The sequence below is a fragment of the Thalassophryne amazonica genome, chromosome 10, assembly GCF_902500255.1.
Source record: "Thalassophryne amazonica chromosome 10, fThaAma1.1, whole genome shotgun sequence".
Classification (NCBI taxonomy): domain Eukaryota; kingdom Metazoa; phylum Chordata; class Actinopteri; order Batrachoidiformes; family Batrachoididae; genus Thalassophryne; species Thalassophryne amazonica.
The window spans coordinates 106,930,679-106,943,961 of NC_047112.1; the positions used below are offsets into that span (position 1 = coordinate 106,930,679).

General features: G+C 43.5%; 1 protein-coding gene across 1 annotated transcript in view; it reads right to left on the bottom strand.

Annotated features, from left to right (window-relative positions):
* The window catches only part of farp2 (FERM, RhoGEF and pleckstrin domain protein 2), a 203,733-nt gene that overhangs the window by 179,998 nt on the left and 10,452 nt on the right, over positions 1 to 13,283 (bottom strand). Inside the window, 1 exon segment of the mRNA XM_034180697.1 lies at positions 5,757 to 5,988. Coding sequence (XP_034036588.1) covers positions 5,757 to 5,957 — 201 coding nt within the window. The 5' untranslated portion in view covers positions 5,958 to 5,988.

Below are 13,283 nucleotides of genomic sequence, written 5' to 3' on the forward strand. Positions count from 1 at the left end.
GAGCAATAGAGGATTAAAGTGATTTTAGTGATTTTCCAGTCAGGCGGGGATTTGAACCCATGATCTTCTGGACTCAAGCCCAACACCTTAGCCACTAGACCATCACCTCCCCTAATAATAATAATAATAATAATAATAATAATATTAAGTTAAATTACTCTGTTTGGCCTCTGTGTGGAGCAGAGACGCCACACAACAGCACACGTATACCCGATGACATGCTCGTCAATATTTACGTGTTCCACCAGCCAAACCAAAGGGTTCTGCCGGACTAACTAATCCGACTCGCACCATACCAACCCGAACAGCTCGGTGGAAACAAGGCTATCAGCATGTGCTGGCTAAATCATTATGGTGTGACAGCTGCATTACCGTATTCAACGTATCCAGAACATTTTTCATACATCAGCATATGCTGGCTAAATTGTCAATGTGTGACAGGGCACGAAAGCTGAATACCACAAAACTGACATACATAATTAAATATGCAACAAGTTCACTTACATTAGAGCTGAAACAACTAATCGAGTTAATCGATTAAAATCGATTATTAAAATAGTTGTCAACTAATTTAGTCATCAATTAGTTGCTAAATAACTTTGTTTTACCGCAAATGTTTTGTTTCTTTCATATAATCAACCGAGCTTTGCTTTGAATCTTGAACCAATGAAGGAGTGCTTCGAGCTGCTGCTTCATTGGTTTTATTTGTTTGTTTTTTTCACTTTATCTTAATTTTTCTCCACTAAAACCCCAAAGAGCATATGTCTGTGAGGAATAGTTACCTTTGTTATGTTAAACTGACCTGTTATGGTCTTCTGAAACAGTTGATAGATGTATTTTATGTTAACGCCGATGCTAACGCGTTAGTATGTCTATGGCGTTTTCAATGTTAAAGTTAGCATTAAGATGCCGGCATTTCAGCATGTTTGTGCATTTGTTTTCTGTATAATAATTAATGGCTCAGCGTTTGCTGTTGTAAAAGAGTCAAATGTATTACAAATTATAATATTTTTAAATTTATTTTATTTATATATTAATAACAATAGCAATAATAGCAATAATAACTAATAATGCTACAATATAATTTTAGAGAAAGAGACATGAGTCACATGCGTCATTGTGAAATGACCACATAGTTTACAAGTTATACAGAGAATGTTGCACATATATTGAGTCAGTCTACAGTGTTTGATTTAGGTTTTATGGTTAACTGGTTATGCTAATTGCTCATTTGCAGCAACAAAAATACCTATTTTTTTCACCATATATTTTATAACATTTATATGTTTCAATGTTGTTTTATGGCAACTCAGCACTTTGATAAAGCAATGCCATTTGAAATAATTATTTTTGTTCTTTATTATAAACTGTTTTATTCTTTATTTTAGATTTCAACAGCCAAGGGACATTTGACGATTTGTTGATTTTCAAGTATTTTAAGTTTTCAAATAATGTTCTGTTGTTAAAGTGATGGAAGGAGAGAAAAATTGTTTCCCTGGCACATTTAAAAACAAAAAATTCCCGATCCGAATCCGATTAATCGTGTCAAAACCCCATCACATTCATCGATGATCCAAATAATCATTTGTTGCAGCCCTAATTTACATTGCACTGCAAGCTAAAGCTCCTCAATCCCACTGATCATTAACTCACTGTTTATTCATTGTTACAAGTCCACTTTGATGCATTCTTTTCCCTCTGAAATAGGAGGAAGCTTTCTCTGATAGAGTGGCTTCCTTATTGCTTCCTATTTGCCTTCTGCATGATGGCTGCAAAAGCTTGACTAGTAAATACAGGCAGGCACCACCTCAGTGTGTATCCAAATATTTATTCTAGGACAAAAAATATTCAATTACTTCTTGACCATTTTAAAAAGCAAATAACAGCTTTGTAATTTAGGAGGTGATCTGGATTCTGGATCAAGATTACACTTTATATAGGCTTTGAAGGATTATGTCAAAACTACTTCATGGATTCTCACCAAATGTGCACCACAGATAGATATTAGGGCATGGAAGGCTCCCCTTAATTTTGGAGGTGATCCGGATCCTGGCTCAGGATTTCACTTTACAGGCGTTTAAGGATTCTGTCAAAACTACTGCACGGATTTAGACAATTTTCACCACAGATAGATATTAGGCTGTGGAAGACAGCATTAAAATTTGAAGTGGATTGTGATCAAGATCCCAATTCTGGATCAATTCTTATATGTTCACCATTTTGAGGATCATCTCAAATCTGCTTGATGGATCTTGACAAAATTTTAAATCACATGTGGCTATCACACAAAGGAAGACCCTGTTAGTTTCAGATGTTGGGAGCGATCCAGATCAATATGCAGGTTCTGCAGCAGAAACATCATGATATAAACCAAGATCAGGAAGACATTATTTTGTTTCAGGTTGTGAATTAAATCACAAGCTGAAACAAAATTGCAACATCTTGATCAGTCGAACCATTCTGGATTAGTGTGCAATTATTGCATTGTGTTGTGGAATCCGGATCCAGGTAAAGGCCCCATCACACCCTGACGAATTAGCTTGCGTATGCTGACCGCATTAAAAACGCTGTCATACGCAGGCGTACATCTAATAAATTAATGCAGCTGTCAAACCTTGACAACTTAATCAGCATGTATACCTGTTTCCACCGACTGGTTCAGGTCAGTGCTGCATGGTATTATACGTGTGGGAACGGTTACGTCTGGCTTGGTTTGCATTTCCACCGCAGGCAGAACCTTTTGTTTGGCAGGTGGAACACTTAAATATTGATGAGCACTGTGCTTGTCAATATTTAAGTGTTGAGCGCACACACGGTGTCGCACAGCATCTCTGGTCCACATGGAGGCAAAACTAAGTAATGTTAACATTATTTTTTTTTTTTTCTTTGTGGATCATGGGATTTCATCATGTACAGACAATCAACTAATGCCTGTGATAAATGAGATGTTAATGAATGAGAGAAGTCCGGTGGTTCTCTGACAGCAGATACTCGAGTCAGAACCCACTAAACCAACGCAAGCACTGTAGCAGACCGTGTCAGTCCTGCATCGGCCCAGTCACACCAGGTGCTGCAAATCAACAACCTTATGGATGACCTCCAGTGCAGAAACCCTGATCTGACAGAGTCACTCTGGCGGTGTCACAGAGGGATGTCTCTTCAGCCAAGAGTTAAAGCATTTTCAGGCGTCATTTTCCAAACTAGTTTTCCAAAGCAGTTGGTCAGACTGTTATGATGAATCTGACTGAAACAAACAGGTAAGACTTTATATTTACTCTGTGTGTGATTGTTTCAAATATTAAACTGTCTGTTCACATGAGGACTGCAGCTTTCAGCCAATCAATGGACACCATTACTGGACGTATTTCAAGTTATGATTACATTACAAGAAACATGTCAACAATCGCGCAACTTACCTACAATGTATGTCCCACATGTGCGGGACAAATGAGTTATATGCTGGCATGCGTTGAAAATTTTAAGCATGTTCAAAATTGTTTGAGGTGCTTGGCGTATTACAACGTATATCAGCATGTTTCAACGTGCTCTTAACTTACACAAGCTTACCCATAACAGACGTACACCAGCGTATGCCAGCATTTTTTAAATACAAATCGGCATACGCTGGCTAAATTATCAAGGGGTGACAGGGTCTTAAAGTCCTGGTCACGATGTGAATCACATCTCTTATTTTGAGTCCTCATCAACCCTTGGCGGATGTCAGAAACTCAGATTGCTGTTTTTTTTTTTTGTGAGCAAGTCTGCCAGTGTAGGCTGTGTGTGGGGGGAGAGTCTGAGTGATTAATAAACTCAGACTTCAACTTAGATGCAGTCCCTCTATTGGAACCCCCCCCCACACACACACACACGTGGCCTCCATATATAATAATTCCGTTTTGGTGGCGTTCATCCATGATCCAAAGTACATAAGCATGCCTGTGCTCTGTTTGTCCCTGATCGAAGTTGCTTGCTTTCATGCACGCACAGCTGTTTGTCTATGCAGGTACTTCTAATTTTAGACTAACAGGGTGATCAGACACAATACACATTCCACTCATGGCGTCAGCAACATGAGACTGAACTCACTCATGGTAATGGCAACATAAATAAATGGTAAATGGACTGCATTTATATAGCGCTTTTCCATCTGCATCAGACACTCGAAGCGCTTTACAATTATGCCTCACATTCACCCCAGGGTGAATGTGAGGTGTCAGGGTGCTGCCATACAAGGCACTCACTACACACCGGGAGCAATAGGGGATTAAAGGCCTTGCCCAAGGGCCCTTAGTGATTTTCCAGTCAGGCAGGGATTTGAACCGAGGATCTTCTGGACTCAAGCCCAACACCTTAACCACTAGACCATCACCTCACTACTCTTAGCTTCATAGTGGAGTAGAACAGAGAGGGATTTTCTTTCTCAAAACAGATCAAATCCAGGTTTACATCTCAGATGTACCTTCTGGCAATTTGTAGCTCCTCTATACCACTTCATCATGAAGCTGGATAACTAGTGATACAAAATGCAAAGCTTGCACTGTGCATAATTTCTCCAATCACAGACACGTAAGCCTATAACTTCTCCTGGGTTGTCTGGGTGTCTTGGTGGCTTTCTTCACTCTTCTACTTCTTGCACAGCCACTCAGTTTTTGAGAACTGTCTACTCCATGCAGACTTACCATAGAATGCCATATTGTCATTGAAGAAAAGCAAGTTTATAGTCAAAAACCAATTATTTTTATACAGTGAGCTGTAGCAATGCAGGAATGTATACAGACTTGAAGGCACTGCAAAGCTACCAAGTATATAAACTTGCTTTAATCTTGGTAAGCTAAACCTTAAGTACTCAGACCAGAGCTGCTCCTACTCTGTAATCCTTCTGTAGAATTACAACCAAAACTGAAGCTCAAATTATTCATTAAATCACTGGTCAGACAACCAAGGAATAATTTTGTAAATTCATAAATCATTTACTTATCACTCACAAATACAAATTATTACTTTCATAATCTGTTGACCAACTGTGCAAATTTTAAATTTCTCAAATAATTTATTCTATAAAATTCTACCAGTGGAAAGAAAAGAATGTCCATTATGATTTGCCAATGTCCAAATCAAATAAACAAATCAGGCTTTCCTGTTTACCCAAATTACACATTGTGTGAGTGGTCAAAGTTTGGCAGTTTAAGATGACTTAATGCATCTTTGATCAAAGTAGTATTTGATGATTACTTGTCTGTTAGCAGATTAATCAATTTCCAGATTACAAAAATTGACACAAAATCTTCGGGTTCACCTTATCTGATGTGAGAATGTGTTTTTCAGTTTTATGTCATTCTGAACTAAACATCCATGAACTTTGGATTCTCAGTTAAAGGGAAAAGGAAGGGGAAAAACAAGCAAATAAACCTTGAATTTCTGATAGCTTTTCACATTTACAGCATTAAAGGCTAAACAAAAGGCACATACAGCATTAGCTGCAAGTACACAGGAAAATATTAATTTTTATTAACAAAAAATGTCCTCCTGGTGAGTTACACCAGTTGCATGAATAAGAACACTTAAGGAGGAAGGGATTTTAGCACCAGAGCCATATGGTAACTGTCATCTAGCCAAACCCCACACACAACCAGGACTGCCAAGGACAAACGCAGCATATATTTTTCAACCTAAGAAGCTGCAAACTCAGAAAACATCCATGGCAAGCAGTGAGGCTTTTCTCCTGACAGCTATGCACTAACGACAGAGAAACTTACATCCATGTCAAAGAACTCTTGGGAGTCGTCCAGCCCCAGCACACGGATTTGTAGCCCATGTCCATGGCTTATGTTTCTACTCGCCATGTTGCCACTGAGACTCTGGCCTGGCTCCAAAGTGCTGATACCAGCATTAAACTGGGCTCCCAGCCTTGTGCCAGGGGTCTGCAGGACCCGGTATAAGCCCTCCATCTCCCCCATTCCGGCCCAGAGCAGCTCCCCTACAAAGCTCCTGCAAAAACAGAATAAATTAATCCTCACTACTGGATGATAACAGAATACAATACTCTTTGTGGGAGGGGAACGAAATCAGGGGTGCTCCTGCAGAGCTAGTGCACGCCACAAAAGAGACAACCCATCTTATTCACCACAAAAAAACTAATTAAATACGAAATATGTACTGTGTACATATACATACACACACACCGTCAACTATAGAGTAGTGCAAAAAATGGACACACAGACATGAATAAAGTAGTTGTTCAGTCCTATGTACAGTAAAACTCACCTGAACAGTCATTGTATAAACCAGATATTCACAGTTACCAGATAAAAAAGTTCCAAAGTTTTTGTATTGTTTTCCATGTAATAAAAACTGTATATAACGGATTATGTACAACGGATTTATCGCTCGCATCAGATAAAATGTCCAGTCCAATCGCAATGTAGTTCCATTAAAAATCCCAAGCAGTGTGGATGTGCAAAGTAACAGAGGTACAAATTAAAGTTCAGCGCTGACACTCGCCGATTTGAGGAAAGTGGGACCGGAGTGATTTCTGTGATTAAAAGACCGACTGTTTATTTTTTCAACCCGTGTTCAGACTGGGACCTGAAGCCTGACGTGCACCTGTTAAATCAGACACAAAAGGCTGTGATGTGACACTTTTCTGCTTTCACTCTTTCATATTTTAATAGTTTTTTGCAGTGTGCATGCTGATTACAACAGGATCAGAAAGGTCTGCACAGTTACAACACAAAGTCAGAAAAAGATGAATTTGTTCAGCTTACCTTCAAATTGGAGGTGATGACTGCAGAAAGAGAAGCTTGTTGAGGGTCAAATTATCAAAGCATAAACCAGAAACAGAGAACTTTAAAACCGTCACACATGTCATTACATGACACGGAGTTACAGAGCTGCAGAAGCACAAATCAGGCTTTAAATTAATTAAATAAATCATCATAATTGTAAATTTATGTAAATCTGATAGCTTGACTATTTTTATATTTATTTTGAAAGCACCTGTACCTGAATGTGTTGCTGTATGTGGTTCAATGATTTTAAAAATGTTGAAACGATTAAAGGTTCATTCAGTAGTTCAGTGCATTTGGAATCAAAAATGACGCCATGTTCTGAGTTGACACCACTCTCTCAATTAAGGCACACTAGATTGCGTTAGTTGTTGTCCCGGGAGGGTGGGGAGTGTGTGTGTGTGTGTATCCATGGGTGTTTGCAGTACGTATGGCCCACGGGAAGAAGCTGTTTGTCAGCCTGCTGGTGTGGGACTTTGCTGACCTGTAGCTTCTCCCAGAGTGCAACAAGTAAAACAGGGGGTAGGCATGGTGTAAGGGGGCCTGGGTTCTCCTAAGGCAGCAGGATATGGCGATGGTTTCCAGGCTGCGCAGAGGGCAACTGATAATCTTTAGGGCAGTGTTAATGACCCCCTGCACCGCCTTTCTGTCCTTGGCTGTGGAGCCTGCGTACCACACACTTAGACAGAATGTCAGTACACTCAGACAGAATGTCAGTACACTCTCCACCAAGGAGTATAGAAGCAGCAGCTTCATGTCCAGGCTGTTCCTCCTGAGGACATGCAGGAAGTGTAGCCACTGCTAAGCCTTTTTAATGAGAGCCCTGATGTTGGATGTCCAGCTGCGGTCTGTGAATATATAACCCTAACCCTGCCCAGAAGCCTGAAAGTAGTGATATGTTCCATCTGTTCTCTATTTATTGGGGGAGGGGGGGAGTGGTCCTGTCTGTTCTTCCTGAAGTCCATGATGACTTCTTTTGTCTTATGAACGTTCAGGATCAGGTTGTTCTCTGAGCACCACAGCGACAGTTCCTCCACCTCGGCCCTGCACACAATCTCGTCCCCGTCGCAGATGAGTCCAATCACTGTGGTATCATCTGCATATTTTATAAAGCAGTTGGTTGGGTGGGTTGGAGAACAGTCGTAGGTGTACAGGGCGTACAGTGGAGGGCCCAGAAGGTAGCCTTGAGGGGAACCAGTGCTGAGTGAGAGTGTGGAGGAGTGGTGCGGGCCGAGTCTCACAGACTGTGGGCGGCTTGTCAGAAAGTTTTTAATCCAGTTACAGGTGGGGAGGGGGCTCTGTAATTTCAGCAGTTTGGTGATGAGAATGTCCAATGTGATGGTGATAAACGCTGAGCTGTAGTCCACAAAAAGCATCCTCACATAGCTCTTGTTCTCCAGGTGGCTCAGCACTGTGTAGAGTCTCTGATGTGCTGAGAGACTGATCTCTCCAGGCACTTCATGAAAATTCAGTAAGGTACATCATCTATAATACATTCCAATTCTAAGGTAGAACTCTACTAGTGTATACTAAGGTATATCTAAATATCATGATTATAGACATCAGGGGCCATGGGCCTGTATTCATTCAGGCTGTCTTTGGCAGGTTTTGGGGGATGGGGATGATAGTGGAGCTCTCAAGACATGTGGTAACAGTGGTATGTGTCAGGGAGAGGTTGAAAGGTTTGGTGAGGATCCCTGCCACTTGACCTGCACATGCTTTAATCACCGCCCCAGGGATACAGTCAGGGCCAGCAGCGTTCCTGGGGTTCCCTGCACTTGGGTTTTAATAATAATTAGGTTAATAATAATAATAATACCCTCTGTCCTGCCATACTAGCTGCTTGGTTGCAATTGAGCTATTTTGTATGTGTATAAACTTTTTCTGTCTACAAAAACACACACAACAACTTATGTTCCATTGAACAGCATTCGCACTCCTTGTCATTTATTTTGGAAACATGTATCCACTGGTCATGAAAATTTGGGGTACAGTGTTTACTTTGTCGGTACAACAATTAGTGATCTCAACAACTCACCCAAAATTAATATTATTGGTTTTTTTTCCCCCTCTTATTTGTAGATGGGCAATGGGCCACATTAAACTGTGATGACATAATCCTTTGACCAATCACAGTCTCAGGATTCAAAAACATTGTAGTAAAATATTGATTATATCATGATTCCATTTGACACTTAAAAAAGGTACAGGGCCAAACTGACAAAATTTAGTTTAAGTACTTTTAATCAAAGCATTATAATGTCGGCTTATTTTAGAGATGTCTGGTAAAATTACGGTTAATTTCTGCAGGAGGGTGTGTGTGCAAGCATGAGCTTTTGAAAAGACTGGAAGTTTCCTTTGACTGTGATGTGCGCACACATAGCGTGCATGCTGAAATCTGTGAGACATCTTGTAAATCACTTCAGCTGTGTTATCTGGTTACAAGAACAGTGTTTTCAGTTTTAAAAAGTGTTTATTTCTCTCTAAATTTTAGATAATGCAGTAAAACTTGAACACAATGTATTCAGGTGGACCAGTAAATTTTGCCCGTTACATACTAGTTACAATCAGGAGGCACCGAACTGTCTACTGGGAATACCCAGCACCAACTAGGCTAACGTATTTCATTGATTAAACACCTGACCTTGAATAGGAGCCTGCCTCATTTCATGGCCGGGTCAAAACGTTGTCTAAACAAACAAATAAATAAATAAATAAATAAAGGCCTGCCTTAAAGTGTAGGTGACACGTAATGCTATGTTTTCATGAATATTTAAGACTAAATTTAAACAGTTTGAAATTTATCCTTTCCTGGTGTGCAGTTCTTGAAGAGATAAATATCTGGATTTTGAACTGCGCGGCACTAAAAACCAGGAACTTGCCGGCGTGCCGACATTGGACAAGGAGGAGGAGGACGTGGCATCAGCTCCGGAACCATTAACTTAATTGCCCCATTAATTTATGGATTTTTACAGGCTACTGACATACCTGTTTCCATTGAGTGGATCAGGTCGGAGCTGCACTGTGTTTTTGGTGTCAGAACGGTTATTCTCGCCGGCAGAATCTTTTTTGATTGGCAGGTGGAAACACTTATATTGACGAGCGCGCACGCAGAACTGGCTATTTTTACTTTATTTTATTGTTTTTGGATCATGGGAATTTTGTCGCGTGCAGACTGAAATGTTCGGCGTAGACGAGGAACTGCGAGTCTTTTAACTTGAAGGGCAAAGAAGCCCACTGTGGAACACGAGGATCCATTCACAGGAGAGACTCGAACAATCAGACGCAATGAACACATTACACCTGTACATTACATCGATTACACCATTACATCGATTTCACCAAAACATCACATCGAGGCTTGCATCTTAGATTTACCTTCTGGCAAATTGCAGCTGAACTTTCGGGTCTTCTTTTTTAAGAAAATCCTCCTTTACGAGGTCTCTCCATAAAGTATATAAAGTAAATTTTACGGGCTTCACAGAGAATAAGGTCTGTTAGTACAGCTTTAAGGACCCCTTTAAGGACTCTCAAAGCGCCGCGCTCCATGTCCAGCTCTCCACAATTTCACTGATACTTACTGGACTGGTAAGCATTGAAAGCCGAGATAGACATGTCCAAACTTGTCCTCTGACACGCCGAAACGGAGGTGTTCCTTTGTCTCGCTTCCAAAGCGAATCGGTCGTGACGCGCGAAGCCGCAGCACAGCTTTCCATGACAAAATCTCTTGCTAAAAGTGAAATCTGCCGGAAAATGGTTGATGCACAGCTCTTGTGATAACCAGAGAAAGAGCACACGACGGTCTCGTATCCACAGAGCCATCAGCTCAGAAATGGTCCGGTGGCTTGTGCCATGTCGTCGCAGCTCGGAGCGCGGCGCTTTGAGAGTCCTTAAAGGGGTCCTTAAAGCTGTACTAACAGACCTTATTCTCTGTGAAGCCCGTAAAATTTTCACCGAAAGCCAGATAAATTTTTCGAATAGTTTCCAGGTGCCAGTCTCTAACAGCTTCTGAAAAAATTCTGATGGAAAAAAAACCCAAATCATTCCGTCATTTCCAGACAATGAAAATCCAATGACGGGGCGGGACCACTCCTTCCACAAGGCGTGCTCACAGGCGAATGACGTCACCGACAGGCGTGGAAAAACTCACGCATGCGCACAAGGGTTCAAGCTTGTCTGACGTGAAAACATATGTATCAAATCCATATAGTTTAAAAAAAAATAAATAAAAAGATACGATACTTTATGGACAGACTGTTGTGTGGGCCGCTGAAGAGGAGGTACTGCTGGCCCACCACCACTAGAGGGCGCCCTGCCTGGAGTGCGGGCTCCAGGCACCGGAGGGCGCTGCCACCTTACGGGAGCAGCCAGGACGACAGCTGTCATCCATCACTGGAGACAGCTGATCCCAATCAATACGGAGGTATATCAGCAGGACGGCATCTCCACCTCATTTGCCGAGATATCGCCTGACCAAAGAGGTAACAATCTCTGCCCATACATATATCTAACCATTGTTGTATTTCTTGTGGAGCATTTGTAGGACAGCTGACTACTGAACAACTTTTGGATAAGTACTCACCTTCCTACACTCCTGTATCGTTGTTAACGAGAGGTGGAGGTGGACTCTCCACCCTCCGTGTTACTGGGTGCAGCCGCATCCACACCTGACTGTTTTTGTTCCTTGCCAGCAGTACCGGATCCGACGAGCGGAGGCAGTGGCCACCTGGGGATTCGGGACTTGGCGGCTCCAGTATTCCCGGGGTTCGGTGGCAGAGGAAATCGGGTTGGTTCCGGTTCGACTTGGACAGACGTCTCCTATCGTCGAGCCTGCCCACACGACACCGTTGTTATTGGACTCAGTCTCAATATTGTAATCGGCTGTGTTGTTGTGCCTGTTTTTCACAACAGTAAAAACAGTGTTATTTGATTCCTCCATTGTCCGTTCATTTGCGCCCCCTGTTGTGGGTCCGTGTTCCTACACTTTCACAACAGGATATCTCGGCCAGCGTCATGGATCCCGAGGGGCGTCAACCGGCTGTTGAACGGCCAATGGAAGAACAGGACGCGCAGGCGTCCTCGGGAGGGGTGATCGGTGAGTTGCAGCGGATCCTCACCGCTTTCACGACTCGGATGGATTTAATGACCGAGCAGAACGTCCTCCTGAACCGCAGGGTGGAGGCTCTCACCGCACAAGTGGAAGCGCGCCCCCCGGGCGCCGCTGCGGCTCTCCCTCCCGTCGACCCTGTGCGTAACAGCGATGTTCCACTGGTCGTTCAACGACCCCACCCACCTTCCCCTGAAGCTTACATAAGCCCCCCAGAACCGTACGGAGGCTGTGTGGAGACGTGCGCAGATTTTCTTATGCAGTGCTCGCTCGTCTTCGCACAGCGTCCCGTCATGTACGTGACTGATGCTAGCAAAGTAGCTTATGTAATAAACCTGCTTCGCGGTGAGGCACGTGCTTGGGCTACAGCGCTCTGGGAGCAGAATTCACGGCTCCTTCTGACATATGATGGGTTTGTAAGGGAGCTCAGAACCGTGTTCGATCACCCTAATAGAGGAGAAACCGCTTCAACCGTGCTACTGTCAATGAGACAGGGGCGTCGGAGCGCAGCTGCCTATGCAGTCGACTTCCGCATTGCGGCTGCGAGGTCCGGCTGGAATAGCACTGCCCTCCGCGCCGCCTTTGTAAACGGACCGTCTTTGGTTCTTAAGGAGCACCTGGTGGCTAAGGACGAACCGCGGGATTTAGATGAGCTCATCAATCTTGTCATACGGTTAGACAACCGGTTAGAAGAACATCGGCGGGAACGAGACGAAGGGCGTGGCCGGGCACGCGCCGTCCCTCTCCCTTCCGGTTCCGACCGCGCTCCGCCTTCCCCATGCTCCACGGCCCCTGCGCTCCGTGGGGCCACAGCTCCCCCTGCTGACGAAGCTATGGCTCCACGGCCCCTGCGCTCCGTGGGGCCACAGCTCCCCCTGCTGACGAAGCTATGGACACGAGTAGGGCAACATTTAGGGCACCAGATGCACAGAGGAGACGGGCCCACGGAGCTTGTTTTGTTTGTGGTGCAATAGAGCACCATATGAGAGACTGCCCCGAGCGGTTAAACTCCAACGCCCGCCCCCTAGAAACTGGGCTAGGGGTGGGCCGAGACATTCACGTGGGACACACCCACATTGCCACACGACTCCCAGTTACGATCCTTTATGAGGACTCAACCCTGAAGGCCCCAGCACTGGTGGACACGGGCTCTGAGGGGAATCTGTTGGACAGCAGATGGGCCAGGGAGATAGGGCTCCCTCTGGTGGCGCTTACCTCGCCTGTACAGGTTCGGGCACTAGATGGCTCCCTACTCCCTCCGATCACGCATAAGACACCACCTGTAACTCTGGTGATGTCAGGAAATCACCGGGAGGTGATCGAGTTTTTTGTGACTCAGGCCACCTCCCGTGTGGTTTTAGGATTTCCCTGGATGTTGAAGCACAATCCCC